The 27,069-nt window shown below is 37.8% G+C and overlaps 1 protein-coding gene across 2 annotated transcripts in view; it reads left to right on the forward strand.

Annotated features, from left to right (window-relative positions):
* The first annotated feature begins 227 nt into the window (after nucleotides 1-227).
* Nucleotides 228-27,069, forward strand: part of RUNDC3B (RUN domain containing 3B) — a 57,507-nt gene continuing 30,665 nt past the window's right edge. Inside the window, exons 1-7 of one of the 2 annotated variants that reach the window (XM_064704227.1) lie at nucleotides 228-581; nucleotides 7,177-7,292; nucleotides 14,687-14,820; nucleotides 16,868-16,953; nucleotides 19,965-20,054; nucleotides 23,164-23,244; nucleotides 24,925-25,093. In XM_064704227.1, coding sequence (XP_064560297.1) covers nucleotides 478-581; nucleotides 7,177-7,292; nucleotides 14,687-14,820; nucleotides 16,868-16,953; nucleotides 19,965-20,054; nucleotides 23,164-23,244; nucleotides 24,925-25,093 — 780 coding nt within the window. In that variant the 5' untranslated portion in view covers nucleotides 228-477. The remainder of the gene's footprint in view (nucleotides 582-7,176; nucleotides 7,293-14,686; nucleotides 14,821-16,867; nucleotides 16,954-19,964; nucleotides 20,055-23,163; nucleotides 23,245-24,924; nucleotides 25,094-27,069) is intronic. The other variant, XM_064704228.1, reaches the window with a different exon arrangement.

Raw genomic sequence — 27,069 nt, forward strand, 5'->3', positions numbered from 1 at the left:
CAGCGGGCTAAGCAGGGAGAGAACTGATAACAATTAAAGGAACACCACAATTTCACGGACGCTTGGAGAGCTGCAGGGCTCCCTCGGGGGCGCCCTCAGGTGCGGCTCTCCCCTGAGGAGCGCCCGCTGTCCCCGGCAGCGCCGCCAGGCGGCGCCGGCGCCGCGCCCCCCGCGCGCGCTGATTGGCTGGCGGCGCCGGCGCTCTGCGGCGCTGTGGCGGCGCGGCTGCCGGGAGCGGGGGGGCCGAGCCGCCCCCGCCGGGGGACCCCGCGCATCCCCGCCCGACCCGCCGCTGCCTCGGGCGCGCCGGGACCGGGCGGCGGGAGGAGGAGCGGGGAAAGCACGGGGGCCTCCTCGTCCGCTTCCTTCTCGTCCGCGTGCGGCCGCGGCGGCAGGCGCAGCATCCTGGAGAGCGGGAGGCCGGGAACAAAGGCTACGCGCCAGCACCGGCGGCTCCACCTGCCCTGCCCAGCGGAGATGGCGTCCCTCGGCTTAGGGGGGCTCAACGTCTCCGCCCGGAGGAAGAGCGTCCCGTCCCGCAACGCCGCGGTGGAGAGGCGGAACTTGATCACGGTGTGCAGGTGAGCCCCGGGCCGGGGCCCTGCCCCGCCCGAGGGGACCGTGCCCCTCGCTCCCGCCGCAGCCCGCGGGGCCCGTCCCGCCCCCGCTCCGCACAGGCGGGTCTGGGGCAGGAGCGCGGGGGCGGCCCCGCCGCAGCCCTGTCCGGGCAGGGAGGCCGGTGCCGGTAGAGCTGCCTCCTCCATCCATCCTGACTCAGCTCCTGGGAGCGTGTCCGGGCGGCGGGGAGGGCAGGGGCTCACCGGGCAGTGCCTCTGCTGCGGGGCGGGAATGGCCCCTTCTGAAGCGGGGGACTGACGGGTTTGTTGCCGGCACCATGCTTGCGTGCTCGGGCCAAAGGCGGTGCGGAGCAAGGCAGGGCAGGGTGAGCGCTCGGCTGCGGGCACGGCTGCTGTAGCTGCCCTACGATTGACGGTCCGGCCGCGGTCCGGTTCGGAGTCAGTGCGGTGAGGATCAGAGTTAATGGGATGGATCCAGGGGAGGAGGTTCGGGCCGCTGACCGTGCGCTCCTGCGAGCGCGCCGGTGCCGCAGGACCATCCCGAAGAGGCTGCGCTCCGGGATATTTTTATCTACGAAATCTAGATCAGGAAATCTGCAGTACTAGAGCTACTGTATTCAAATTAATTTCTTTTTTCTTTCCTTTTTTTTTTTTTAAGCATCTTAGTGCTGAGCTTATGCAAGCTTAATAGCAGTTCTATGACGCTCTATTTAAGCGTTTCCACTGCTGTCACTGTGGAATTCATGCAGCATTTCCAGGTGTGCAGCAGTGACCTGTAATGTCATGGCAAACTTTTAAATACGTGGATATGCTGGCAGCAATGGCTCCGTTCGGTCGTTTGTTTCAATTGCTCAATTTTGACGTTATTAAAGTAATTTGAATATTATCTGGGAAAGGTTTTCAGCAGATTCAATAGCGTTATGACATAATTTTAGTTCTCACAAATCTTACTAAAGTGACAGGACAACTATTAGATAATTTTGTACCATCATCACTTAATGCTGCAGCAGGGTTTTTAAAAACCCATACAACCTCGTATTTTCTACTCTCTTTTTGTTTTTTTTTTCTCTTATGCTATACTGTTAGCAGGTTTTACAAAGTGTGACTGTATCATCCATCTCATGAATTTGCTTCAGTATTCCTTCCAGTCATAGTAACTGTGTTTGAGTAGCATCAGCACTATTCTGTCTTTTCCTGGGCTTGTATCCTTATCTCTACTCCTACCTGTGAAAAAGATACACAACAAAAAAAAAATATTAAACAAAGTTTTATCATACCTGCTGAAGCAGCTTAAATAATAGAAATGGAAGTTTTCAGTTTCAGCTGTTGTTACAGAGATGCAGATACTGCCAATCTGTGTGCTCAGGAAAACACTGGTTTTATCAAGTAATCACACAATTGTACAGGATATAAACAGTTCTTTTTAAAGAAATATATTGTATTCTACAGAACTTGGGGTTTTTTTGCCTCCCAGTTGAGAAGAACTCTTCTGTACTCTCTGCTGTTACATTGGATGTTTTTGGTTTATTTGATGTCCCTGTCCTGAAGTTGAAGTGATGGTGTAATATATTTAAAAATGCCTAGAAATCTGAGAGAATTCACTTAAACACATATTAAAATAAAGAGCTACTGCAGAAACTGCTTGAGATTGGTGTATTTTTATTATTTTCAGTAAAGCGATTTAATTTTGCTGTTCTTCACAAAACCTGAAGTTCTCAGTTTATGAATACACATAAGAATTTGGAAAAAATGTTGAGGAGGAAGGATTTGCATTATTATGATGTATGTGCATTTATTTATATTTTATTTTGCCTGTGTAAGAGTGTTTAAAATATCTCTGTGCTTTACTGTCGTTATTACACATTTTCTATTCTAGAAAAGTGTTACCTGTTAGGAAAAGCCAAGTTAGTATTGAAAAGTGTAAAATAATAGTCCTTTCCAATCAGAATTCTATGAAAATAAGACATTGTTCTGGTAAAAAGTAGCTCCAGACAATTGATTCAATCAAATTTAGATGGTATGGACTGTTCCCCAGTGAAGGGGAAAAATCACAAGGAAGATACTCCTCTGAGTTGCCATCTGTTAACAGTCTCTGATAATTTAATGAATTATTTTTGTCAAAGCGTCAGTTTAGCATATTTTTACTTAATAGTTATACCAGACTTGAAGGTTTTCATATTTTCTTACAGTGATGATATCTAACTCCTCCTGCAGATGTGGATAGTTTCTTATATTTACAGTTTTGGAAAGAACAGTGTATTTCCACTGAAATGTTGAGTGTCACTGTAGCCATGGAAAGTGACATAGATATTTAAGTTCCATAAATCAAATGCATGTGAAAGTGAATGACTGTGGTTTTGTAACTGCACAGCCCTGATTTAAATTGGAATAATTCTCAGGACTTTTTTTGAGTACATAATGGATGTTCTAAGCTTTTTCTCTCCCCTTACCTGTTTTCCCTTAAGTTTGATCCCTTTCATGTTCCAGTAAGTGGCACTGAGACTTTTTACAAGTTATAGATTGTTCAACTTGTTTTAGTCTAGTCTTCAATAGGATCCATATAGATACTGAACAACTGAGACAGACCTCAGAAGTGAAATTCATAGCTTAAATACAGACTGTTAACACAGAATTGAACAACTTTAGGAAATATGGTTTTAAAACAGTGATTTTGCTAATACACATAAGACCTGATGCAGTGACATGGACCCTTAGCTGAACTGTCTGGTTTCATGATTGCCATGTTTAGCCTAAGGCATATTGTTTCATAATCTTAGGGATTATTCTATAGTAATAGTTTGAATTCTTTAAAATAGTATTTTAATGACACTTCCCAAATTGCAAGCTAAATAATCATGACAAAATCTGCTGTTTTGGAAATAAGCCTATAGATGTGGGATGTACCCACAAAATGTTTGGCTTTGGTTTGGAGTTATTTAAGAAACTTGGGAGACTTCTTGCACATCTTGCAAAGATGTTGTGGAACAATGTCTTGCAAAGTTGTAGTGGAACAATGTACCCTAGAAAGATTGGTTTAAGTCTTTCTTATTCAAGAATGTCTCCATCTTACATAATTCATAAGGTCTTTTTGAGGTTGGGAGAATGCTGCTGTTTCTACATCTTCTTTTTGGCTCAAGCAAGTGTAGATTCGTGACAGAGAAAATGTGTAATAATCCAAAAACATCAGAGCTCATAAAGGTAATTTAGAAACATTGATATTGAAATCGCTAATTGCAGTTACTGCATTAAAAAACAAGTAATAAAAGTTGGGGAGTAAAAGCTGTTGCAGTAACACAATGAGAAATGTTGGATAAAATACTTTCTTTTAAAAAAGTCTTGAAGCAACAGGTATTATAGTTATAGCAAGAGAAGCTACATTACTCATCTGCTCTTGCACTCCCCTCAGAAGTTAATCTCTGATGTGTAAGCAGTCTGCTGCTCTGGAGTGCAGTGCTGCTGTGGCAGCCCAGTGGAGAAAAGATGAAGTGAGGTGATGCTTGGGCTTTTTCCCAGGAAAAAGCCTGAAGTTGCACAAAGGAGGTTTAGATTGGGTATTCAGAGAAATTTCTTCACAGAAGGGGTGGTCAGCCATTGGAGCAGAATGCCCAGGGAAGTGGTAGCATCACCATTCCCAGAAGTGTTCCAAAAAAGTGTGGATGTGGCACTTGGGGACATGGTTTAGCAGTGCTGTTAATGGTTGGACTCCCTGATCATAAAGGTCTTTTCCAACCTTAGAGGTTCTGTGAAGATGGGAGCAATACAGGGAACCAAGGAAACAGCTCGAGCTATTTGGACCTTTTTTCTTCATAGCCCTTGTGTACTTTTGACCTGACCTTCTGTTTCTTGGCTTTCAGTCTCCATGTGGCTCTGCATAACTGTGCAAGAGCGTGGAATTTCTGGTCTGGGGCCCCACACACTGGAAACACCTTCAGTGACTGAGGGGAATTGCTTACTTAGTGCTTACAGTGTAACCTTTTTTCAAAGGCATAACTTCTATATACCCTTAATCCTTTTTCCAATATGCATGGTAAACATGGTGAAGTGTGAATATCTAATATGCAAATCGTGCTCATGACTTTTAATTTGCACTTAAATATGTTTGCCTCTTTGTAGTATTTAGAGAAAAAAAGATAGCAAACCAGTATTTGCCTAAAGGGTTGTTTTTAAATCTCAAAAAAATGTTTCTAGTGAATTAAATTTTGCTTGGTAGTGCCGTTATCTTCCTGGTTTGTAGAAGTAAGTATGTACTTGCACTCCCTTTAAGTTCTCCTAAAAACCAGTCTAACCCAAGTTGACTATAAAGGTTTAGGGTTTTGGTGAAAGGATAGAATAGACAGATTAAAATTAACATTTCTGATGTTATGAGAGTAATATGAGCACTTAAAAAGCACCATTTCGATGATGAGCTCTTAGACTGTCTTTTATAATCAGACCCTAGGTATATAAAAATTTTGTTTCTTTAAATACTAGATATTTTTTTTCAGTCGAGTAGCAGAATGCTTTAAAATAAAAAAAAAAAGCTTATCTATGATTTTTAAAGTGTTTGTGAAATTGCTCTTAAGTGTTTCTTCTTGAATATATCTCCATTTCTGAATAGGTACTCTACACAATATTAATTAGTGAACTTTCAAGTATGACATTGAATACAGGAGAAGTAGACATAGCTTTATATTGTACTCTACTTGATTTTGCAGTTTATGGATAATCCTGTCTCTGAGTTTTATGGTGATATTCCTGCATACAGGGCAGTACATCACTCTGCTAACTCACTGTCTATCTTGTGTATGGATCTGTGAGTGCTGTGCTGCACTGGATCTTTTTCAGACCTGCATGGTGTGGGAGGACTCATCTTGTTACAGTTAATATTAGCTTAGTCATGGCATTGCTATAGGCATTTGTTTTTCAAAATGAACGCTTTTTTTTTAATCAAAAATTTCTCAGCTCTGATATAGCTTTGAGGAAGCAATAAGTTCTGCCATTAGAAGAGTCAATAGCATTGACTGGTGGGCATGCATGTCTCTCACTTACTCAAAATTGGTTAAAAATATGGAGGAGTTAAAAACTGAGTCATAATTTGGCACTGCAGGAGAAGCTTCCTCCTCCACCCTAATTCACTCCTAATTCCTGTTCTGCAAAAAACTCTACAACAATAGGAGCCTGCAGGAAAGGTAAAATAGGCAGTTGTTATTCAGAAGTTTACTGAGTAAAACATAATTGAGTGGAAACTCTTGAGCTGTGTGCCAGTTCAGTTTGAGCACATTAGCTTTGTGCATCAGAAGGCTGTGCTGGCTCCACTAAGGAGGCAGGTACTGCTGTCGTGCAGAGCATTTCAAACTACTGCAGGTGTCAGGAGCTTCATTCCGGCTCTTGCTTATAATGCTGTGCTGCTTCTGCCACTGTGCCATAGAAGTGCTTGTGTTGAGGTGCTGTGAAGGATCTTTTTTATGAATGTATCTGTATTTAAGAGTCACTTCTCCCCTCCTTTCCAGTACTGAAAATCTAGAACAGTTCATAGTGAGCACCATAAAAAGTAGAAGTGGCAAAGCTGAGGAAGCCAGCGCTCGCTCAGGTGTGGGATCTGGGAGGAGCAGGCAGAGTGAGAACATCCTGAGTTGGTACTGTTGACATCTGGGTGTTGTGAAAACTATCTCCTCAGGCTGCAGTATGGCTTTATTAATACAAATAAGATTGTTGCAAAAAAACATAGTAAATGCTTCAGATTTAATACCTTGAAGTTTGAGAAATTTGTCTTGAAACTGAAAACTGGAAGAACAAGCTGAAGAAAGGAAAATAAAAATGGATAATGATAAAAATTATGAAGGCAAAAGAAAAATAATTTTTGTCATATTTGTTGAGGTTTGAACTATCCTCTGAATAAGAGCAAAAGTTTGTATAAATGTAACTAAACACAGCAGGCTGGCCAGTTGACTAATTACATCTTGTCTGCATTTTGCAGTGACTTGATTCAGCCTTTCCAATTTTAGGTGTTGGATCATTGAAATTGAAAGCTTTTCTAGCATAATAATGAAGTAATACAGTGCTGAATAAGGATTACCCCCATTCACAGGGAAATCAGCCTAAGTGAATGCAGATTTAACAATGCATAAAAATTCATTGTTTTATAATATGTCTAGATTATTTTTGCATTAGGATGAAATTAGTGCTCTCATAATAGGATAAAGTTTGTATTTCTGATTATTGAACATAGATTTTGGGAATAAAAGCAGCACTGACAAAATGTCAAGCATAAGTGTTTGTGTTTAGGATTACATAGAAACTGATATTGGATGCTTTTGGGTGCTTGTTTTTCTCCAACTGCATTAAAATACTTTAGAGAAGAGAAAAATAATTGACTCATTTCTGTGTGGAAAGGGTGGGGATTTTTGTTTTCTTTCTGTTTTTAAGGCTTTATGCCTAAGACCAACAATGCCAATTGCACTTCCATGCAATATCTGAACATTTCGTGTATTCCTGTTGCTGTGACTGAACTTGATATCCTTGGTTCCTTGCTCTTTTGGTTTACACAAATTACTGCCCTGCTACAGAGAACCACTAATTATTCATATAATTTGTGATTATCTCATATTTTTTGCTCTAGGTTTTCAGTCAAAACTCTGATTGACCGTTCCTGTTTTGAAACTATAGATGACACTTCCCCTGAATTTAATAATTTTGCAGCCATTCTGGAACAGATTCTAAGTCATCGACTGAAAGGTATGTTAATTAACTTCATTATTGATGATGATTCTGCCATGAGAATTTGTTTATACAAAACCCATGTGCATCTGTACAAACTCCTTGATGCTGAATGAAAGCATTGGCTTTCTTTGTGGGTCTGTCCTATTGCCGTTACCTTCCTGATTTTCTGCATTACTATGGAAAAGTGAAAGCAACTATTTCTGTGAAACATATTTCCAATGATCTTGTTGGAAGCCTTCTGGGCTGGTAATTAAGCAAGTGAATGTTGCCATGGTGCTGAGCTCTGTCTGCTTTTCTGCTTTATGATAAGGCTGTGTCCTAAGAGTCTAAAAGACAATTATATTATCTGCTTCAATAGGAGCTACAGAGTGTATCTGGTGCTGCTCCCATTTCTTCCTCCCTTGCTTTTGTTGCCTTCTTTTCCAGAGACTGTTTTTAGGTCCTTTCATTCTATTGCCCCACCCCTTTAGTGAAGCTGTTTTTTCTGCTGGAATGTCCTGAAAGAGATTGCTTTTTAGAAAGGTCAGTTGTTGATTTTCTTCCTGTATCAAGTTCTAGTTCCAGATAATGTCTGTTTGCATTTTCCAGTTGTTCTAGAGGAAGCTGCTTTGCTCAGAGAACAATGTGTGCTTTAGTAGTAGCAGTCACTAGAAAAGGACCTTGGATGAGTCTTCTCTTTCCTCAGTTCTGTGTACAGTTTCTGAAATGATTTGAGGATTATGAAGAACATCATAATCATCTAAATATAGATGTGTAATATGACAATCTACTCATTTTCATACTTTTTAATATTCATAACCAAGCTTTGTGAACAATACTGTGTGTAGGCTGACATTTGAATAGCACAATTACTACCTGCTGTGGTTCTGTCAGAGGAGGAAAGAAATGGTGCACAGTATGGTAGAAACATAGGGTTTGTCACATTGTGACAAAGATTTTTGGAGTGATTATGGGTACTTAGCAGCTTGACTCTGCAGGGAAATTGCTCTCTTTTCTCCTTCTCCTCCTCCTCCAGCTTCAGCAGTATTTGTACAAAAGTAATTGTAAATTCTTTTTTTTTCATCAACATTCTTTTGCTTCACAGTCTTTTATTCAGGACAGGCAGTACAGAGAAGAAGCCTTGACAAGTTGGCAAATGGAATTTGCAAGTAAAAAATCATTTCAAGTAAGAAATAGAGAAATTCAAATAGCTAAATTTTGTTTCAGTCTTCCCCTTGTAATTGCTAGTATAGTTTTCTATGTTTGCAGAGTTAAAATTACAGAAAAAGGTGGGAACTTATGGGTTGTGTTGCAAATGGAGAATGTTTTGGTAATAAGCTGGTTGACTGCTTGTAATTTTTAAAGATTTTAAAATAATGAGACAGAAATTGAGAGAAGAAATGTACTATGACACTTCACATTTTAAGAGGGTATGTATTTTACAACTCGGGGCTTGAAAGAAATTGTATTTTATTGATGGAATTGACTAATATATTCTGAAGGCATACTTAGTGTCAGTAGAAAGGGACTAAATGCAAACTGGTGATTGCAGTGAGTTGTATAAAGTGTTTGGAAACTGGCAGAACACACTTGATCTGTTTGTCTATGGTAAGATAAATAGCTTCTTTGTATCAAAGTTGTCAGGATAATCTCATGGCAGTGAAGTTAAATGGATGATCCAGATTTGAGAGTTTAAGTATATTACTTTGAGGCCATGGCAAACAACAGTTCTTAATATTTAGCTTCCTTTGGAAGTACTGGGTGAGGAAGGAAGAATAAAAAAAATCCTGCAAAACTTAATTCCATCTTGATGGAATATAGTGACGGTTTCTGTTTGTTGGTTTCATGCTTAATTAGGATCCAGACAAAAAACTCCAAACTCAAAATGGCAGGAAGAAGGATGATTATTTTAAAGGGAAAAGAGTAAATATGGATATTTACTTAGTAGTAAAATGAGCAAACCAGCTCACTACAAAAGTTCTGTAAATGCTGCTTGAATATATGTATCTGTTTATGTGATACAGAAGACTTGGCACATATGGCACCAAAACAGTTCCAAAAAAGGTAGCATAATAAGCTGTGGCACTGCATTACAACTACATGTTCTGCCAATAAGTATCAGTCAGGAATAGGCCACTGTTGACAGTAAAAGCAATCTGAATTGCCCTAAGGACGAGAGTTTGAGCAAGCTGTACTAACTGGTTTTTAAGGGACTGCCTTAAGCTCTGGCAAGGGGAGAGCTGTTTCCCTGTGCTGTGTAACACTACACGTGCAGTGTGCCTGCTACTTCCTACAAGTGCTGGAGGTATTGAGGACATGGAGTCAACCGAAGTTTGTAATGAGGAGTTTATAAGGCATGTGTTCTTCTTGTCATTGGAGTAAACTGCAACATCCCTCCTGGCAAGATGTGATACTACTGGGCAGGGCAGCTGAAAGTCTTGAAAAGGGAGGAGAGAAGAAGTAACAGAAAAAAAAAAAGATGAGTGACTAATTACTTTTATTTCTTCTTAGGAATAAGCTTTTGCATGGTTTTACAATACAGCAGAGGTTAAGTGTTACTCTTGGGGGGATACAATGTGTTTGAAGGTCCAAATAAGACCTATAATCCTGAAAGGGGTTTTACAAATTTGTGTACGTGTGTTTGATAGCCTTTAAAGCAAGATGAATCTATCAGGAGCCATTTTTTTTTCTCATATAGTTGTTTGGAATTTTTTCCATTCCTGATCATTCGGTACTGTGGAGATGAAGCAGTATCTTGTAGTGATCTGTGTGGTTTCTGGTTTTCATTTCTGGCCACAGATTTTTCAGGTATATTTCCTGTAAGTGTCTTTTTTATCAGGTAGTGCAGAAGTGGTACGACATCAAAGGTGTTCAACAACAGTACTTGGGATTTGATCTCAGATATATCCAAGCTGATTTAAAACCTGAAGTAATTTCAAAATGGTGTGTATTATATCTTTACTATATAACTAGGTTGTATTTTTTTCTGCCTTTTCTTATCACTTTAAGTTAGTATTAAGTGAGTTACTACTGAAAAACATGAATAACTATTGTAGATTTCTATGGCCATAATCTCAAACATATCTCTGAAAACTAGTCTCCTGGATGTATTTGCTGCCTTACTATGTTTTCAGTAATATCCTTTGTGCAGCAAAAATGTTGATATCCAAACTGCTAGACTGCATGTGTGTTTAGAAAGAGTGTCAGGTGTCGGTGTGTAAATGTATCTAGTGCACTTTGCTTGTGACTTGTGTAATTTTTGCATGTCATGGTTACTGTGAGCAGACTTGTCATCTGTACACTTACTTGCATTTGCCACCATGAGGACACAGAAAATGTGCTGTACTGTGCTATTTTGACATGTTCACAACTTTTTGTACCTATTTTCCTGGACATTTAGGAGGCACTATAAACATGTCAAAAGCTTCTGCTAGGATTGCCCATGGAAGCTGATTTTATCTATCCAATCTATGTAACTCCTAAATTTCAGGAGTTCTTTGAGTCAGTAAAATGCAGCTTGTAATGCTCCTTGTTCTGAGAGAAACAAGTCTCCTGGATTAAATAATTTAGGTAATGGTGATATAATGGCAGTGAAAAAGGTAGGTTAAGGATATAAGAACTAAAGGCACTACTATTTTAAAAAGACAAAATAAACATACTGCTGTGGTAGCCCTTTATTTGGTGCAATAATGTTAGCAGAATAGCTTTTATTATTAGATTTAGTATCTATACACACATACTGAGTTATTCTTTTTCACTAAGAAGAAACAGGAAAGCTCTTGTGTAATTTGTGGTTTAGTTCGTTCTTCTTGTATGGAGAAAAATTGTAAATGAACTTGTAATTGTCTTGAAGGACTGAGTTTATGAACTGCTCTAAGTATTTAGTGACCAATTCTGTAGGCTCGAAATAAAGGTAGGTATCTCAGAAATTCCTCAAAGATCATGCCAGTTTGTTAGCAAAAAGTTGTACCAAAACTTACTTTTTATTGGATAGAAAAAGTTGCTGCTAACTAAATAACATAGTGAAATATGGAGAAAACCTATCTGTACCTTGGAACATCCTAGTCATTACTTCTTTGCAACTGTGGAACTTTGTAAATTAAATTGGACAGTAATTGGATAGAGATCAGACTGTTTCATCTTATTTGTGAAGAATTTACTGGGCATGAAAAGGATCTGTGATAACTGTGGATGTTTGTGTCTAGTTGTCAAAACAGAAATGGGTTGATACAAGTAGGTATACAGCAGTTTGCAAAGATGTGGTGAAAGCAAAAAAAAAAATCAGCTTGTTTCTATTTGCTTTGGAGTTCTGTAGACAGGAATGGAATTTATTTGAGCAGTGTTTAATATTACACGTGCAGCTTCCATGTTTACCTAAGAATTTTGTTTGGCTGACAAAACCAACATAATTTCTGTTGGAATCCCTTGTGAGCTTCTGCATCTTCGGGTGATTTATGAACTTCACAGCAAAGACCACATGCTCATTGCCCTGTGCACCTGCTGAGAAACTTCCTTTTTCCTTATGACGTACTTTGACAGAATGCAAGTTCTACACTAAAACTAGCTTTCAATTTTATTACAATGTTTTAAAATTTAGATATGATTTTGAAATAATAAAACAGCCCAAGTTGGAAGGGTCCTTGAAGAATCATCTGGCCCAATCATTTGGGGGTGGGAGTCTAGATGAGAATATCTGGCACCCTGTCCAATCATATCTTGAAATCGTCCCGTGATGGAAACTCTATCTCATCACTGGGGATGTTGTTGCAGTGACTTTTGGTTCTTGTTGTAAAAAAATTTCTTCCTTGGGATGCAACCTCTCCCGTGCAACTTGTGTGTGTTGCCTTTTGTCTTCTGTGTGGCTCCTTGTGAGGAGGGAGCCTTCACCTTCTTTAAGTACTGGGGAACTGTGATGAGTTCCCCCACTGAGCCTTCTCTTCCCTAGAGAGAAAAAACCTAATGCCTTCAGTATTTCCTCATGGGACAGGTTTAACAGCCCTTTGAACATTTTGTGACATTCCTTTGGACCCTCTCCAATCTGATCCTGCCCTTGAATTGTAGAGACCAGAACTGGACACAGTATTGCAGCCAAAGCCTGACAGGTGCAGAGTTGTGGGAGCTGTTTCATTTCTCATTCTTGACACCTCTCGTGGCTGTGTGCATTGAGTGCGTTAAGGACCAAATAAATTTCACATGCTGAAAGATTTTAAAATTTTAGTAAATCTGTAGTTTAAAATCTTTTTTGTTATTTCTTAAAATACATTCTCACTATTCTCAGTCAGTCTTTTCCAGCATTTTTCTGTGTATAGATAGATTGAGAAAGTTTTTTTCAGATTATATTAATTATGAGAATGTGGGCAATATTTGAAGTTGTAGGAACAGAATAATGAAATATAGGAGACCTTGGTTCACAAAAGGGGCTGAGCTGGCTGTGAGTTTCAAGTGAAGAAAATTCCTGCTGAGGTGTAAAACCCGTGCACCCTCTCACAGAGCTGGAATGAGATGGGAGCCCACTGTAATGTCAGAGTATGTTGAATTATGGCCAGCTGGCTTTCTTGATCAGTGTAAGCCAAGTAAGTGCTGGTATGGTTTTCTGTTGTAAAGTTATTTCTTGTTTTAAATGATCATGTCTTTTTCAGGTGTTCAGTTGTAAAAGGAATTGCCATGAATTAGGAGCTTCAAAACACTGGAGTGAAACTGTTTTTTGCTAAATATATTCTGCCCTTAAGATAGTTTGAAAAAAGCCACAAAAGTTAATATATCATATGCCTGCCTTTATTAGTTAGAACTGGAACTGATTATATGAAGTCATCTTTACACCATAGCTGGATTTAATTTTCTAAGTACAATTCCTAAGCAGAAATGTTTTTGATTTGATGAAAAATATGAAAAATATCTCTGTAGCTTTTTGTGTTGTTAAAATGCTGTTGAATTTTTGTTGCTGTCCACTAAACTTGGCATTTTTTCAACAAAAATAGTAAATTTGTAAAAGCACTTACCTTGTGGAATTCCTTTTATTTTAGTCCTTAGAGCTGAGCAGATCTAAAACTACAGTAACTGTGGCACCTTGGAATTCTAATTTTTCTTTGTCATATTGGTTATTATATATGAATTCTTCCTGCTTGTGCCTTTTTTGTCATTTTTAAAGTCTTCTATCATGCTTTGAATTTAATAAATGTATCTTTGGTGAAGGAAGCAGATGGACCACCAAGTGACATGCACCCTCTAGGGAAAGAAGAACCTGCCACTTGAATTTCTTCAGCTCATAGGGGACAGACCTTTGACACTACTTTGGTTATGCTTGAAGCTAAGTCTAGTCATGTCAGATAAAAATGCATAATCTGACTTTTATTTTCAGTATGCATGATTTGCAGTATCGCTCTAATATATTCTTTCTTGAAATCTGAGCTTTCTACAGAAAAAGAGTAAGAAATCTTTCTCATACATTAGTAAAGCTTCATAAGTGCAATTCCAGTCTTGAAATAAGATAAAATCAGCTTAAAAAAAACTCATTTTATATGGAGACGAGGTTTTGCACATAGCAGTGCTGGAAGTCACCAGAGGGCAATATTAACCTTACTTGTTCCATACCTGTTTGCAGGTATGTCCAAAGTGAGAACAGTGTGATGTTCCCTCTGAAAAATGGGGTTGAGCTGTTGTGCTGCTGATGAAATTTATGTGGAGATGTTGCAAGTGTTTTGTAGTTTTGCCTTTCATTTTCTAAGTGCAATACATTGCAAACTGGAAAAAATGTGAGGGATTTTGGTTATCGTTCCAGAAGGGGTAATGATCTGCTCAATTATTTTCTCTCAGCTTCTGAGGGAATGTTCTGTGTATGCACAAAAGAAATTGTGATTGCAAAACTTTTTTGCTTATGCATCGACTTCTCTTCAAAGGAAAGTACGTTTTGAAAAAATACAGTCTGTTCCTAAAATAAAGATAACACTACCACAGCAAAGAGGTGTTTTATGTTTTTTATTTATATAATTTTAAGAACACAAATCTCTCTACTTGACTCTATTAGCGATTATGTGTATGCTGCCTATAGAAAAAGCACAAGTAAATAAATACTTCTTGCCTCATATTTTTAAGTCACAAGTTTGTGCTCTGTTGTGATTGAGGAGTTCTGTGAAGGACTCTTGAGTATTATTTTAGCATAATAACAAGAAAAAACTCAAGAAAATACACATATATGCACAAAGCCCACCCTAAAGTTCTCTTTGTGCGTCACTTTCAAACCAGGATGAACTGCATAATGCAACTGTTTTACATCTGTGGGTCAGTTTTCAGTAGGAATTCATTTATACATTGTTTTTGTATAAAATCCTTTCAGTAAAGGCAGTGTATTGGGGAGTATTTAATTCCATTTATCTCCAATAAGCAGAGAGGGAGGTCCATAAATCTTTCTGTGTCTTGTGTTTTGATTGAAGGTCAGATCTCCTGGTTTGGCTATGAAAGCCCTCGCAGTTTCTGGGACTACATTCGCGTCGCTTGCCGAAAAGTCTCCCACAATTGCATCTGCAGCATTGAGAACATGGAGAATGTTGGCTCTTCTAGAGCTAAGGTAGGCAAGAGAAAGGCTAAAGTGAGTCTTATTACATCTGTAATTTTTGTGACATTTCTGTACCTGTAAAAATACCATAGTACTTAGCTTGCTCCACATATTTTTTCATTGTTCGAATTTTTTTTAATGTGCCTGGTAAGTATTTACTTTTAAAAAGCCCCACTTTTAAATCAAAATGTGTTCCCTTTAAGATTTCTTACTCAGTATGAAAAATTCTCTCAATTCAGGGATTGTGTTCTGTTATAAAAGGATTGTCCTCAGATTTTTTACTTTACATACTTTTTTGAAAACACAGTTTTTTAAGGGAAATTAAGTTCTTCTGGACATGCCTAAGAAATATTAAAATTGTAGGAATTGGGTGATTTTTTTCTTTTCCCTTCTAGTAATTTTACTTCATGTAGAATTTATGCACTGATAGAATAGGTGTGATCAGCTCTTAAGATTTATTTTGTAGGTCTTTCTGAATTCTGAGATTTTGATAGATATGAATATTTAAATTCAGTAGATAATAAGATGCAAGGCTATTTTCTGACATATTCTTATAAATAAATAAAAGCTTTCTATTACTCTGTGGAATACTTCATGCCAAACAGTTGACAGAGAACCTAATTTGAGCAGTGAGTGTGGAGAATGGTGTTAAGTTTTTAGGGGAGTATTTTGTATGTCTGGATATGAAAAGATGGCGAGCATGTTGACACAAATACCCATCATGTGCATCAGTTTGACTGGTGTCCAAATAAGTGTCCTCCTCAGCCTGGATGCTGTCAGCAAGGGTTTTCCTGTGCTAGTTGGCTCTGCTTTCACTGGAGATGCATAGGCTTTAGTTCTTAGCTAAGCAGCATCATCAGTTTCATGGTTTCAGTCATGTTCTAAATAAATGCAACATAAAGGCAGCTATCCAGGTAAATATCCTTCTAATTTCATTGAGATTTAATTTAGTTTCTATGTTAAATTTTTTGCTGTGCTGATGGTATTTATGAAAGGAATTTTATTTATCATTTCATAGAATCTTGGAATGGTTTGGGTTTGAGATCTTGAAGACTAGCTAGTTCCAATCCCTCTGCTGTGGGCAGACACATCTTCCTACTCTCTTTTAGCTTGAAGCTACTCCCCCTTATCTTGTCAGTATGTGCTCTTGTAAAAAGTCTCTCTCCATCTTTCTTGTAGGCTCCCTAGAAGGCCACAGTTAGGTCGCCCTGAAGTGGGATTATAATCTACTGCTGGTTCTGTTAGAATGTCTTATATTCAGCTAGATGTCAGTAAGCACCAAATATATTAAGCATAAAGACATCTTACTACTTACATAAGTGTTTGTAAGTTTATATGGCTTACAAGAAATGTTCCTGGTGTTCTCAGAAAGTCATAGCTGTGGCAGCCATTGAAATGTCTTCCCCTTGTAAGGCACAATCCTGTGCACCACACCTACAAACACAGCACAACATGCTTTCCTAAGGGTTAGTTTTTGAAGGTATTGCTGTTGTTTATGGAACTGTTCCAGTGAAGTTTTGCTTTGGAACTCTGAAGGATTTAGGCCTCTTGGATTTGATTTCATGTCTGTATTTTATGTACATGTTGTTAGTGAGGTGAAAAAATATTGTACAACGGATTTTTTTATGTAAATCCCTCAAATATTTGAATGAACACAGAGAATCACTTTGAGGACAAGTTACTGCCACTTTACTGTGGAAACAGCTGGATGCTTCCAATACCATTGGTATTAAAATGTAAAGCTTTCTGCCCTGATCTGCTGCCTCTCACATACATGAGCTTTTCAAAAGGCTGGAGCACATAATTAAAGAAAAAACTCTCCACCCTCTCTTTAAAATTTTGGGTAACTTAATTTCATAATAAACTTTGTGTCCTTGTAAGAATGCATTTTTTATATTTGTTACTGCTGTAATGAAATACATCCTAGCAGCTATTTCTGTTTAATGTTAGTTTTGTTAATCAGTCATTTATTCAGGTAAACCAATGGTATTAGTTTTCAGAGTGTAAAACTGTTTCTTTCTGTAATGCTTAAATATTTGAGACCTGTTTTGTCTTGCAGGGTCGAGCATGGATAAGAGTAGCACTTATGGAAAAACATTTGTCTGAATACATTTCCACAGCTCTGAGAGACTTCAAAACAACCAGGTATACAAGAATTTTATTTTTGCAATATTTTAGTAAATAAGGATGTCATTAATGAAAGACCTATAACCTAGTGAAAGGTATCTAGAGCTGGTATGGATTTGGTTTTAGCATGGGTAAAACTGGAAAATTGAAAATCTTCTCGTGATTTAAAAAATGTGGAAATAAGCCTGGAATTCTTGAAAAGTCAGAAGCAAAGAAAACCTCTCTGAAGTAGGAACTAAAGCTAAAATTGTGGTGTAGTAAGGATAGATGTAGTGTTCCTTTCAAAATTAATAGAAAGACTAAGGACTCAGTGAAAAATAATTTTTATAGAACATCTTTTGAAGAAAAAAGGAAGACAATTCCAGGAACCTCTTGAGAACTGTAGAGCAGCAGAATTAGTGATCAGGCATAGCTGGGATTCTTGATATAATAAAAAAATGTGTAACAGATTTTTTTTTTAAGCTTCTAATGATAAAATCAGGGATGAGAATGTTCTTTGTGATAGAGAATACTCTGGCAGTTTTTAATTGGTTTTAGATAGTGTGATTATTAGATGCTATTTTATCTCATAACAAGTATGTCTTAGAGATTTTTGATGAAGTCATCTGAGTACAAATGGATCTGTAACATGTACTTTGTGTTGAACTCTAAAAGTTTAGACATAATGAATGGGCTATTAAAACAAGAAGAGTTTTCTCTAAAAGGACTTCTGTTCATTTAACATATTGTTTAATACTGTTTGTCCAGAGATCTCCCTATAGTTTGCCAGTATTAAGCTGACTTTGAAACACAACTGGGTAAACATCCCATTTCATTTCAGTTTCTAAACCCGTTGCCTTATTTTACCCAGATTTGCTTGCATTTACAGTAGACAAGAAGCACATAAAACAAAGAAAATCTGGAAAAGATTTACTATGCTGCTTCAAACTGAAAAGTCACATGGGTTTCTGAGGAGGAGATGAGGAAGAGTAGGGTCACAGATTATGTAGTTAAGTAGTACATTCTTTGTCCCTGTTTCAATAGTGTAGTTTGTTAGTGGATAACAATGGTCTTATTTGATTAGCAGTTTCAAATTCATTTATTTGAACATGTTAATGTTTAATATATTTGAATGTTCTTTCAGTGGTATATCTTTTCAAAACAACTTCTCTTGCATTCCAAACATAGTAAGTGCAAAGTTTCTTTTGAAGTAACATTTTAAAATACATCTAATGGAAATTAAAATTACATTTTCAGGTTTTGGTTGTATGGATTTCAAAGCCTCTAGCAGCAATGGACAAATTTTCTTTTCCTATGTGGGATTTCAGATACCTAATAACTGACCTGGATTTTGGGTGATGCTTTGCATCATTTATTTAGCATTTTAAATCATATATTTTACTATATGCATATTTAATAATTATTAGTATAAACTATAAATTTCTTGTGTTATACGTGTATATAACATACAAGATTATCTATCATGCTGATAGCTCTTTTTAAACCTCACTGTTGTGTTTAGCTGCCTGGAGTTAGTACTTGAATGAAGCAGCACATTCTTAGTGCTGTATGTGCATATTACACTTGGAAGAGGGGTTGGATTAAGCATGGGCACAGAATTATCTTTTTAACTTATTGGTCAGCCTCTTAAATTATAGCAGACTGTTGTGTTGTGAAATGTCAAGTGTATATCAGTGAATGAAGGTTTGTGGGTTTTCCAAGGGGACTATTGTTTTGGCTGGATTGGTGCAGGTGTCTTTAACCCTGGCACTGCCAGGCTAACTTCTGCATCTCACCATTGAAGGTGTGCCTTATCCTTTTTGTGTGATTTCTCCCAAGGCACTATTTTACAAGAGCTCAGTGCAGATTGGTACCTGGCAGTGATTTTACAAACACCAGTGGAATGGCTGGCAGTCTGCATGTGCTGGGGCACTGCTGTTTGTTCACCAGTAAGAGTCACTGTGCTGAGTCGGACTGGAGTCGCTCTAGCTCAGTGCTCTGGCTCAGCCAGCCTGGCCTCCTAGAGCCCTTCCTGAAGGGAGAGCCTACAGAGCTGAGTTTGTACTTCCTCGCCTCATTACTGGGGCTATAATCTCTGTCTTGTGAGAGGAAGTCTTACAGATTTATTCCTTCTACTGAGAACATCTGAGATCTTGGACATCTGTGTAGTGAATGGGTGTTTGTTACAAAGCTGCAAAAAAAGTGGGATTTCTCGCAGCATGCATTATAACACAGCTCAATTTCTGGAGCTGTGCCTCAAAACATGTATTTTCTGGATGTTCACCATGCAGCCAACTGGAGCTCTCTCGGAACTATCCAGAAGCTTTCATGCAATTCTTAAAACAGATGGAGTTTTGGTAGGGCAGTGTTGCTGGTATTTGTCTGGTTGTAGTCAGTAATCTGGCACCTTCCTGCACTCATCCCTGCTAGAACATAAAGGTGAACTGTGCATCTCAGTTCTTACTAAGTGACATTTCAGCCTTGGCTCTGGTACTGAGCACCTCTTGGTTTCCCTCTTACCACATGTAATTCTCAGGGGAATTCTGATGACCTTCCAGCATGCATCTTCCCAGCATGCAGTATTTTAAGAAAAGGTAAACTAACTGAAAAATAGCTGATTGGTGAAAATACTTTTTTAAAAAAGACCAGCTACTAAGAATTAAAATTGAATGTTGAACTTTAAAGGAACCTGCAAGTACAATTGTGAGAGAGAATTTATTTTCATGTGATGGAATAATTTCTTTATGTACATGACACAAATTCTTCCTTTTAGAGGTAAAGTATAACATACCTTCATTTTTTTTTTTGCATTTTATCCATCTTGTTCTACTAGTTCATAGGACTAATATTGAAAGTTCTTTTTGCTTATGTCTAAATTCTTCTGTGTTTTAGGATTATGGTGTTTTGTACTATGTAGTCTATTAGTTTGCTTTCTTTGAAATGGAATATGAATGCCTCTGGGGTTCATGAATTGTTTTAATTTAAACTGGATTTCTTCAGTTTTCTGCTAAATATGAAAAATAGCTGAATTAATTTCTTTTTTGTTGAAGGAGGTTTTATGAAGATGGAGCAATTGTTCTTGGTGAAGAAGCAAATATGCTTGCTGGTATGCTGTTGGGACTCAATGCAATTGATTTCAGGTACTGTATTTGTGTGCTTCACAACAAAATGCTCAGGGAAAGTACTTACAAATCATTGTATTATCGAAAACATTCTTAAATTCCTGTGGTAGTTTGAGAGGCAGAACTTAGGTTGAGGCAAAGATGAGGGCAAGGGAGAGATTTTGAATGGTTCTTCTAGATAAGAACCAAGTTATGCCTTTAGGTAACTGCATGATTATGGGGTAGTTTTTTCAGGTATCAACATCTTAAAAGGAAAGAAGTATAATTGCAGAAGATATTTCAAACCTATTAAATGAAGCTTATAGACATGACACCTTTTATTTTGAAACTGTAAGGAAAACTGTGTGATTAAGTACTTGGTTATGTCCTGGTACTCGAGGATAGCGCTGTAACTGCATATGTAGAAGGTAAACTTTAACTTTATCACTTCTAAATTTGAAAAATATAACTTACAAATGACCATTTAATATCAATTGGTATTAAAATTACCTGCAGCTGAACTACTTACATTAATTGACCTTTGCAATTTCTAGCCAGGCTTTTGTGGGTTTTCCTATATGATTAATTCTGTGATTTTGAGGTAACAAAGGTGCAAGCACACCCTAGATAATAAACAAACCAACACAGCATGTCTATATATGTACATATATTTAAAAATTAAATTAGCAATATATAAAGATTACAGTGCCTGTAAAAAGATAGAACCTGGCTGGTGCAAGTCCTTGTTCATATCCCTGGTTGGGTCAATTTAGCCTCAGGCAGAGCCACTGGCAGAGTTTCATAACCCAGCACAAGGGAAAGGAGACTGATAATGCTGTTCTTCATTCTTCTGTCAGTTCACTGTTAGTATTTACCTTGCAGTAGCATTAATGCTTGTCACAAACCAATATAGAAGGCAAACTGCCAGAAAACAGAATGGATGCATTGAGTGACTGACCATTGCTAAAAGGCCCTTCAGAGATTTACTGCTGTTTATGTACCTCTGTGCCAGGCTTGTTGGACCCTTCTTTGAGCCAGCTAAATGTTGAAGAATGAAAAAACATCCCCAGTAAGAGGACTGGGTAGTTCTTTTTTTTGTTAGCTATTTTGGTTCACAGAAGCCTCCTATTAGTGGCAGAGATTATGGGAGAATAATGCTTAGAGAAGAAAAGGAGCAAATAAGGAATGAGCGGTGTTTTCCCTTTCTGGTGGTAAAGAGCATTTAGTTCCACTGGCTATGGAACTGCTCCTGGATGGAGAAAGGGGAGAAAAAAAGGAAACAACCTAAAAATGCAGGTCTTGATGGCTGCTGAACCATCATGGAGTCAGATAAGTGCCAGTGTAAGGAGGGGAATGTCGTGTTTGCATTTAAGAAAAAAATGGAAAAAATAGGGAGGGAGAGGTTGAAGACGCAGGATAGCTTCTTTTTCCAGCATTGTGTCATTAGATTGGCTTAACTACATCCTCAACATATGTTCTGGAAGAACAGAAGTGTGCTGCAGGATGATAAGAGTGCTAGTCTTGTGTACAGCAAAATTCAAATCTTACCAGATTTTATTAGTTTAAGCTTTACATAATCTGAAATTAAACTGCTTTTGTATTAGCCCTGTACTTGGAAGGACTGCAGCTATACATGAATAAGCATTGCAAGATTAGGTCTGCATTATGTAAATCCTCTCATAAATAATCATCAATTGACTGTGTTTGTCCCTCAAAAGCCTCGGTGGTACATACTAGGGTATGAGGGCTTAGTTGTATGACTACTTGTTCTTTCTTTGTCCTCTGATTTCTAGTATAAAGGAACCTGTTAATGGGAATCAGACTGCTGATTGGCTCTTGAAGGCATTTACATTTTGCAATGCAGCTTTTAAGAGTCTGAGAATTTTCTGTGCAAAATGGGAGCTTAGTACCACAGGAGTGTTTTTATTGTGCCACATATCCCAGGAAGTTTCAGGCTGGGAGGGACCACAGTCTGATCCAACCTCTCTGCTTAGGCCGGGTTATCCTAGAGCACATGGCACAGGATTGTGTCCAGATTGTTCTTGAATATCCCCAGTGAGGGACTCTACAACCTCTCTGGACAATCTGTTCCAGTGTGAGTCAGCTGCACAGTAAAAAAGTTCTTCCTCGTATTCAGGTGTAATTTTCTGTGCGTCAGTATTTGCCCCTTGACTCTTGTCCTATTGCTTAGAACAACTGAGCAGAGCTTTCATAGTATTGTGATTTGAATAGCTGAGAAGCTGTATCCATTCCTTGCATGGTATACATGAGATTTTTTTTCAGTTCAGTATCTCTTATAAATGTTGACTAGCTTATCTATGTGGAACTGTAAGTATGAGTTTGGGCTGGAGATGAGTGAGCTTGCCTGAGAACATAATCTGATTTTTTTTTCTCCCCTCACAGCAATATGGAATTAGGTAATTGTGCTCTTGGAGGACTGCTTTTTCACTTTCTTGTTTTTCTTTTTATTTTGGGGAGAAAAACAACAACCCTTAGATGTACTTCCTAAATAGCACTTAAATTACTACATTGTCAAAAATGGCACTTCACTATTCAGTTAGCAATAGCTGTGACTAACTAGAATCTGTTTATCAATAACAGAGATCGGAGGAATGAGGAATATGAGCCTTGTGGAAGCAGTTTTGTCACTTCTGTGATAATTAAACATAGTTGAAATGCAATAATTTATTTCCAGTAAAAAAAACATACAGTGTAAATGAAAGCTTTATAAAGCTACAGCCATTTAAGAACATTTTCCAAAAGTTAGCTTCATTTATATTCTTCAGCTTCATGCACCTCAGCACCTGTAAGTGTCTGAAGGGAGAAAGACCCTGAAATATTTTTGAGGAAATTACTTTTTACTTAGTAGAAATGGTTATATAACCACTCTGCAAAACCTTTAAATTATGTTAAATGTGGAAACTTCCAGGCTTGTCCATAATTCTTCTGTTTCTGCTGCTTCAATTAGCTTTCTGGTTATTCTCTTGCCATCTCCCTGTATTATTGAGAATAAAAGTGAATGTTTCAAAATCAGGGTTTATAGCGCCAAAAAATTACAAAACATGAAGTTTCATGTCAGTAATATTCAACTGTCACTGTAATTTAATTTTCTTGTAATAAACTTATTGTTGTTGCTCTGTTTTATCAGTTTTTGTCTGAAGGGTGAGGGATTGGATGGAAGCTATCCAGCTGTCATAGATTATACACCATACTTGAAGTTCACCCAAAGGTACTTCTTAGCTTTACTCTGCTTTTTAAAATTTTATTTCATTGGCAAGGTTTTACTTTTTATTAGGCCTCTTATTTTTCATTTCATATGCAAAATGATATTTATTTCTCAGTACAAACCTGTACACTCAGCTACCTCACTCTTTCAGACTGTTGGGATTGTTACATGATTCATGAAATGTGAGTCATGCTAATTGTGTTTCCTTGATTCAGAATAACAGTTCAGTGGAAAACGAGTGCTGCATCTCCTTTGATGATCACCAGACCAAGCTGTCTTTTTTCTTAGGCCTTTTCTGTGTAGCCATAAAACTAAATAGATATTTTGTAAATAAAAATAATATATACCCTGATAAATATAAGATATGACATAGGCAATATAAGATGTTAGCACATCACAGAAAGTCGTGACCAGGCTATGTAAACTGATTTTTTAGCTGCATTTTGTTCCTCTGATCAGCCTTATGATTAATAATAAAAAGAATTCTTACTGTCTAATAAATCAAGTAGTAATTTGACATCACCAAAAAGCATGGAAATGAATAATATGTTTTCTGTTATGAGGTTTACCAAAAGGAGAGAAGCAGTTTGGAGTAGTTAGGAATAGCAGTTAGGAATTGAAGATGTACAACTGAGCATGAAACACCCTAGTTACTCTCTTGAAGTTCTTACTAGCTTACATGTTAGTGACAAATTGTGATTCAGTTTGTATCATGGGAGGGTCACAGGGTTATAGAAATCACTACTTAAGAAAACCTAGCAAATTCTGTTAGTTAGAGGGAAATATAGTTGTAAGAGAAGATTTTCAAGTGGGTACTGGTATAAATCAGAATCACAGAATTGTTTGTGTTGGAAGGCACCTTTGGAAATCACCTGGTCCAAGCCCCTGCCAAGACAGGGTCACCTGTAGCAGGTGACACCTGGAGCAGAGAGGGACACTCCACAACTTCCCTGGGCTGTCTGTGCCAGTGCTCTGCCACCCTCCATGTAAAGAAGTTCTGCTTCATGTTGAGGTGGAACTTCTTGTGTTTTAGTTTATTGCCGTTTTTGCAATAAATGCTCTTCTTCCTGTCACTGGGCATCACTGAAAAGAGCTTGGCAGCATCCTCTTGACACCTGCCTTTGAGATATTTATATGCATTGGTGATATCCCCTCTGTCTTCTCTAGACTAAAATAAATTCTTGGCTTTGAGACAGATGTCTGCATTCTCTAGCATGCATTGATTATGGAAGATATGAAGATATTTTAACAATGAGTCTACTTACTATGTAGGGAGATACATTCTGTGAAGTAACAGGCACAGGACCTTTGCTATAAACATAGATACACGTTCTGATTTAAATTGATCTTGTTTTAATGGCAACCACTCTTTTGGGTTTCTGCTTTTTTTTTTTAAGAAACAAAATCTATATTGTAATGCATTTGCCCTTTGTACTAAGGAAAGTACCTCACATACAGTTGTCTGACTTGGCAAAGATCACAAGCAAATTTTTGTCCACTTTTTTAGGTTGTTATAGAAACAAATGCTTGAAATACAAGTTGTGTTTAGCAAACCATCATATCCCAATGCTTTTTTTTTTTTGTTTGCAGAGCTTTTAAAGAAATACAATATTTCAATTTCAACCAGAATTTGCATTTTTATGAGCACAGCTTTTGACTTGGCTAATAAATATGATTCTTCAGTTCTGACAGTATCAGCAGTGATGAAGAAGAGCTAAGAACGCTGGGCAGCAGTGGCAGTGAAGGCAGTACTCCAGAGAACATTGGTCCTCCTTTCATCACAGATGAAAGCAGTTGGTACAACAAATGCAAAAGGGTAGAACAGAAGTACCGGCTTGCATTGGAACAGAAGGTAAAAGATTCATTTTGTGTGGGGGCTATGGAACCAAACTCATCACCAGCCAACTGGTGACATATCCATCTAAGTAAAGGCAGGAAAATATATTATTAGATGCTGTTTAGCTTCATGTAAGTGGTCCTAAATTTTATGATGCTCAGAGTATCCAAGCATCTTTGCTCACTGATTTAAGGAAAAGAGGCTTGATGAGTTGGGGAAGAGAATAGCAATAATTCAGAGATCAGATTTCACAATCTAATGTCGAAACTTTGGCTTCTTTATCCAGTCTTGGAGTTATAGACACTGTATCTCTAATGCTGTTAGGTTGTGAGCTTAAAGTTCACATGAATTTTCTCTTCCTTAGAAGTCTCAGATTTTTATTGTAGGTAAACTGACAGTTGAAGGCTTTTTGATGATAGTGATGTTAAACTTTAACACTTAGTCTTGAACTAAACAAAAAGGATCAGCAAAGTAATCTATTTAGATGAAAGGTAAAACTATCTTCTCAGTGATACTGGGATGTGTTTTTAGAAAATAGGTAGTTTTACAACTTGATGGAAGCAGAATGGGAAAGGAAAATGTGAAAGGATGTGTTTGTGTTGGATTTTAATCTAGGTGGCATATTGAATGTAACTGCAGAAACCAAAGGTGCGTTTTCCATCTACCACCCAACATACCTTAAGTTAAAGGTGAAGTGAAATATATGTCCAAACCTTTTAGTAATTTAGCATTTTCAAAGCAAATTACTTGTCAGTTTTTCATAACAGCATTATTACATCCACAGTAATTACAATGCATATTAGCTAGTAGAGAGAGAAGAGGGCAGGCTCTTCATACACACCAAAGAAGTAGTACACAAAGAAAGAAAGGAGTGGTCAGGAAAAATTACAGGAAAAAATTAAATACACCTGGTTAAATTTTTAAAAATTACTTCTATTAGTATTTTTATTGTTCTGTTTTCCTAGCGTAAGAATTTGATTTTTGTGAAACTCTGAATAGAGTCAACCATATGAAGGTCTGCAACCACACAAGGATGCTTGAAAGTGCAATTATTTCCCTGAATGTGGTATGGGTGGAATCAAATTTGATTTATTTTAATGCACTTGAAAGAAGCTGGAGTTTTTCTAAGTAACAGGTGAAAGAGTCAGATTTACTATGGGATGGTGGATATTTAATATTCCTTTTTATTATATTTTTAAAATTATGCATACAATTATTGCTTTTGTGTTTTGGGTCTCTTAGACTTTGTTTTTGAAATATAACCCTGTTGCATCCAGGTTTCTGGTCCAATCTTCTCAGCTGGTATGGTGTCACTTTCCATATGGAAAGAACTTGTGTTCCTGGGGTTTTTTCTGGTAACAGAGGGCATTTTCCCTGCTTATATAAAAGCAAAGCATGCTGTTCAAAAGGAATCTCTTCAAATACATAAATGAAAACCTTTCTCTTGAACCTCTAGAAGGAATTCCCATCCTTGCCAGACAAAACATAGAGTCAGTTTGAGTGTACACTTTCCGCACCATGAGGAGAGTCTTGTCAGTCTGGAGAAGCATTAATGAGAACAAAATAGGTGAATGTTTATTTTTCTTGATATATCCAGGTTGTTAATCTCCAAAGATAGTCCATCAAAGTTGTGACATTCATGTGTAGAAACATGTAACCCACATCCACAGTCAGAATCTCTAGGAACCTTTGTCTGCATAAGCACAAAGATTGTCAATGGTGGTTTTGGTTTATTCATGAGTCCAAGATCTAGAACCATTCCCATTCCATGGAATGTTATTTCTGGTAACATTCTCTTAATGAATTGCTATCTTCTGTAGGTAACTAATATAGAGGTGAATTTAATTCAGTTGTAGGATAAATCTTTGGAAATTTTTGTGCATTTAAACAATTTTCAAAATGGTAGCTACTCTGACAGCTGTTGACACTTACCTAGTTGTCCTCCTTTGGAATGCCTACTTAAAATTGCAGCAGCAAAATAACTTACTTTT

This window comes from Zonotrichia leucophrys, chromosome 2, assembly GCF_028769735.1.
Source record: "Zonotrichia leucophrys gambelii isolate GWCS_2022_RI chromosome 2, RI_Zleu_2.0, whole genome shotgun sequence".
Classification (NCBI taxonomy): domain Eukaryota; kingdom Metazoa; phylum Chordata; class Aves; order Passeriformes; family Passerellidae; genus Zonotrichia; species Zonotrichia leucophrys.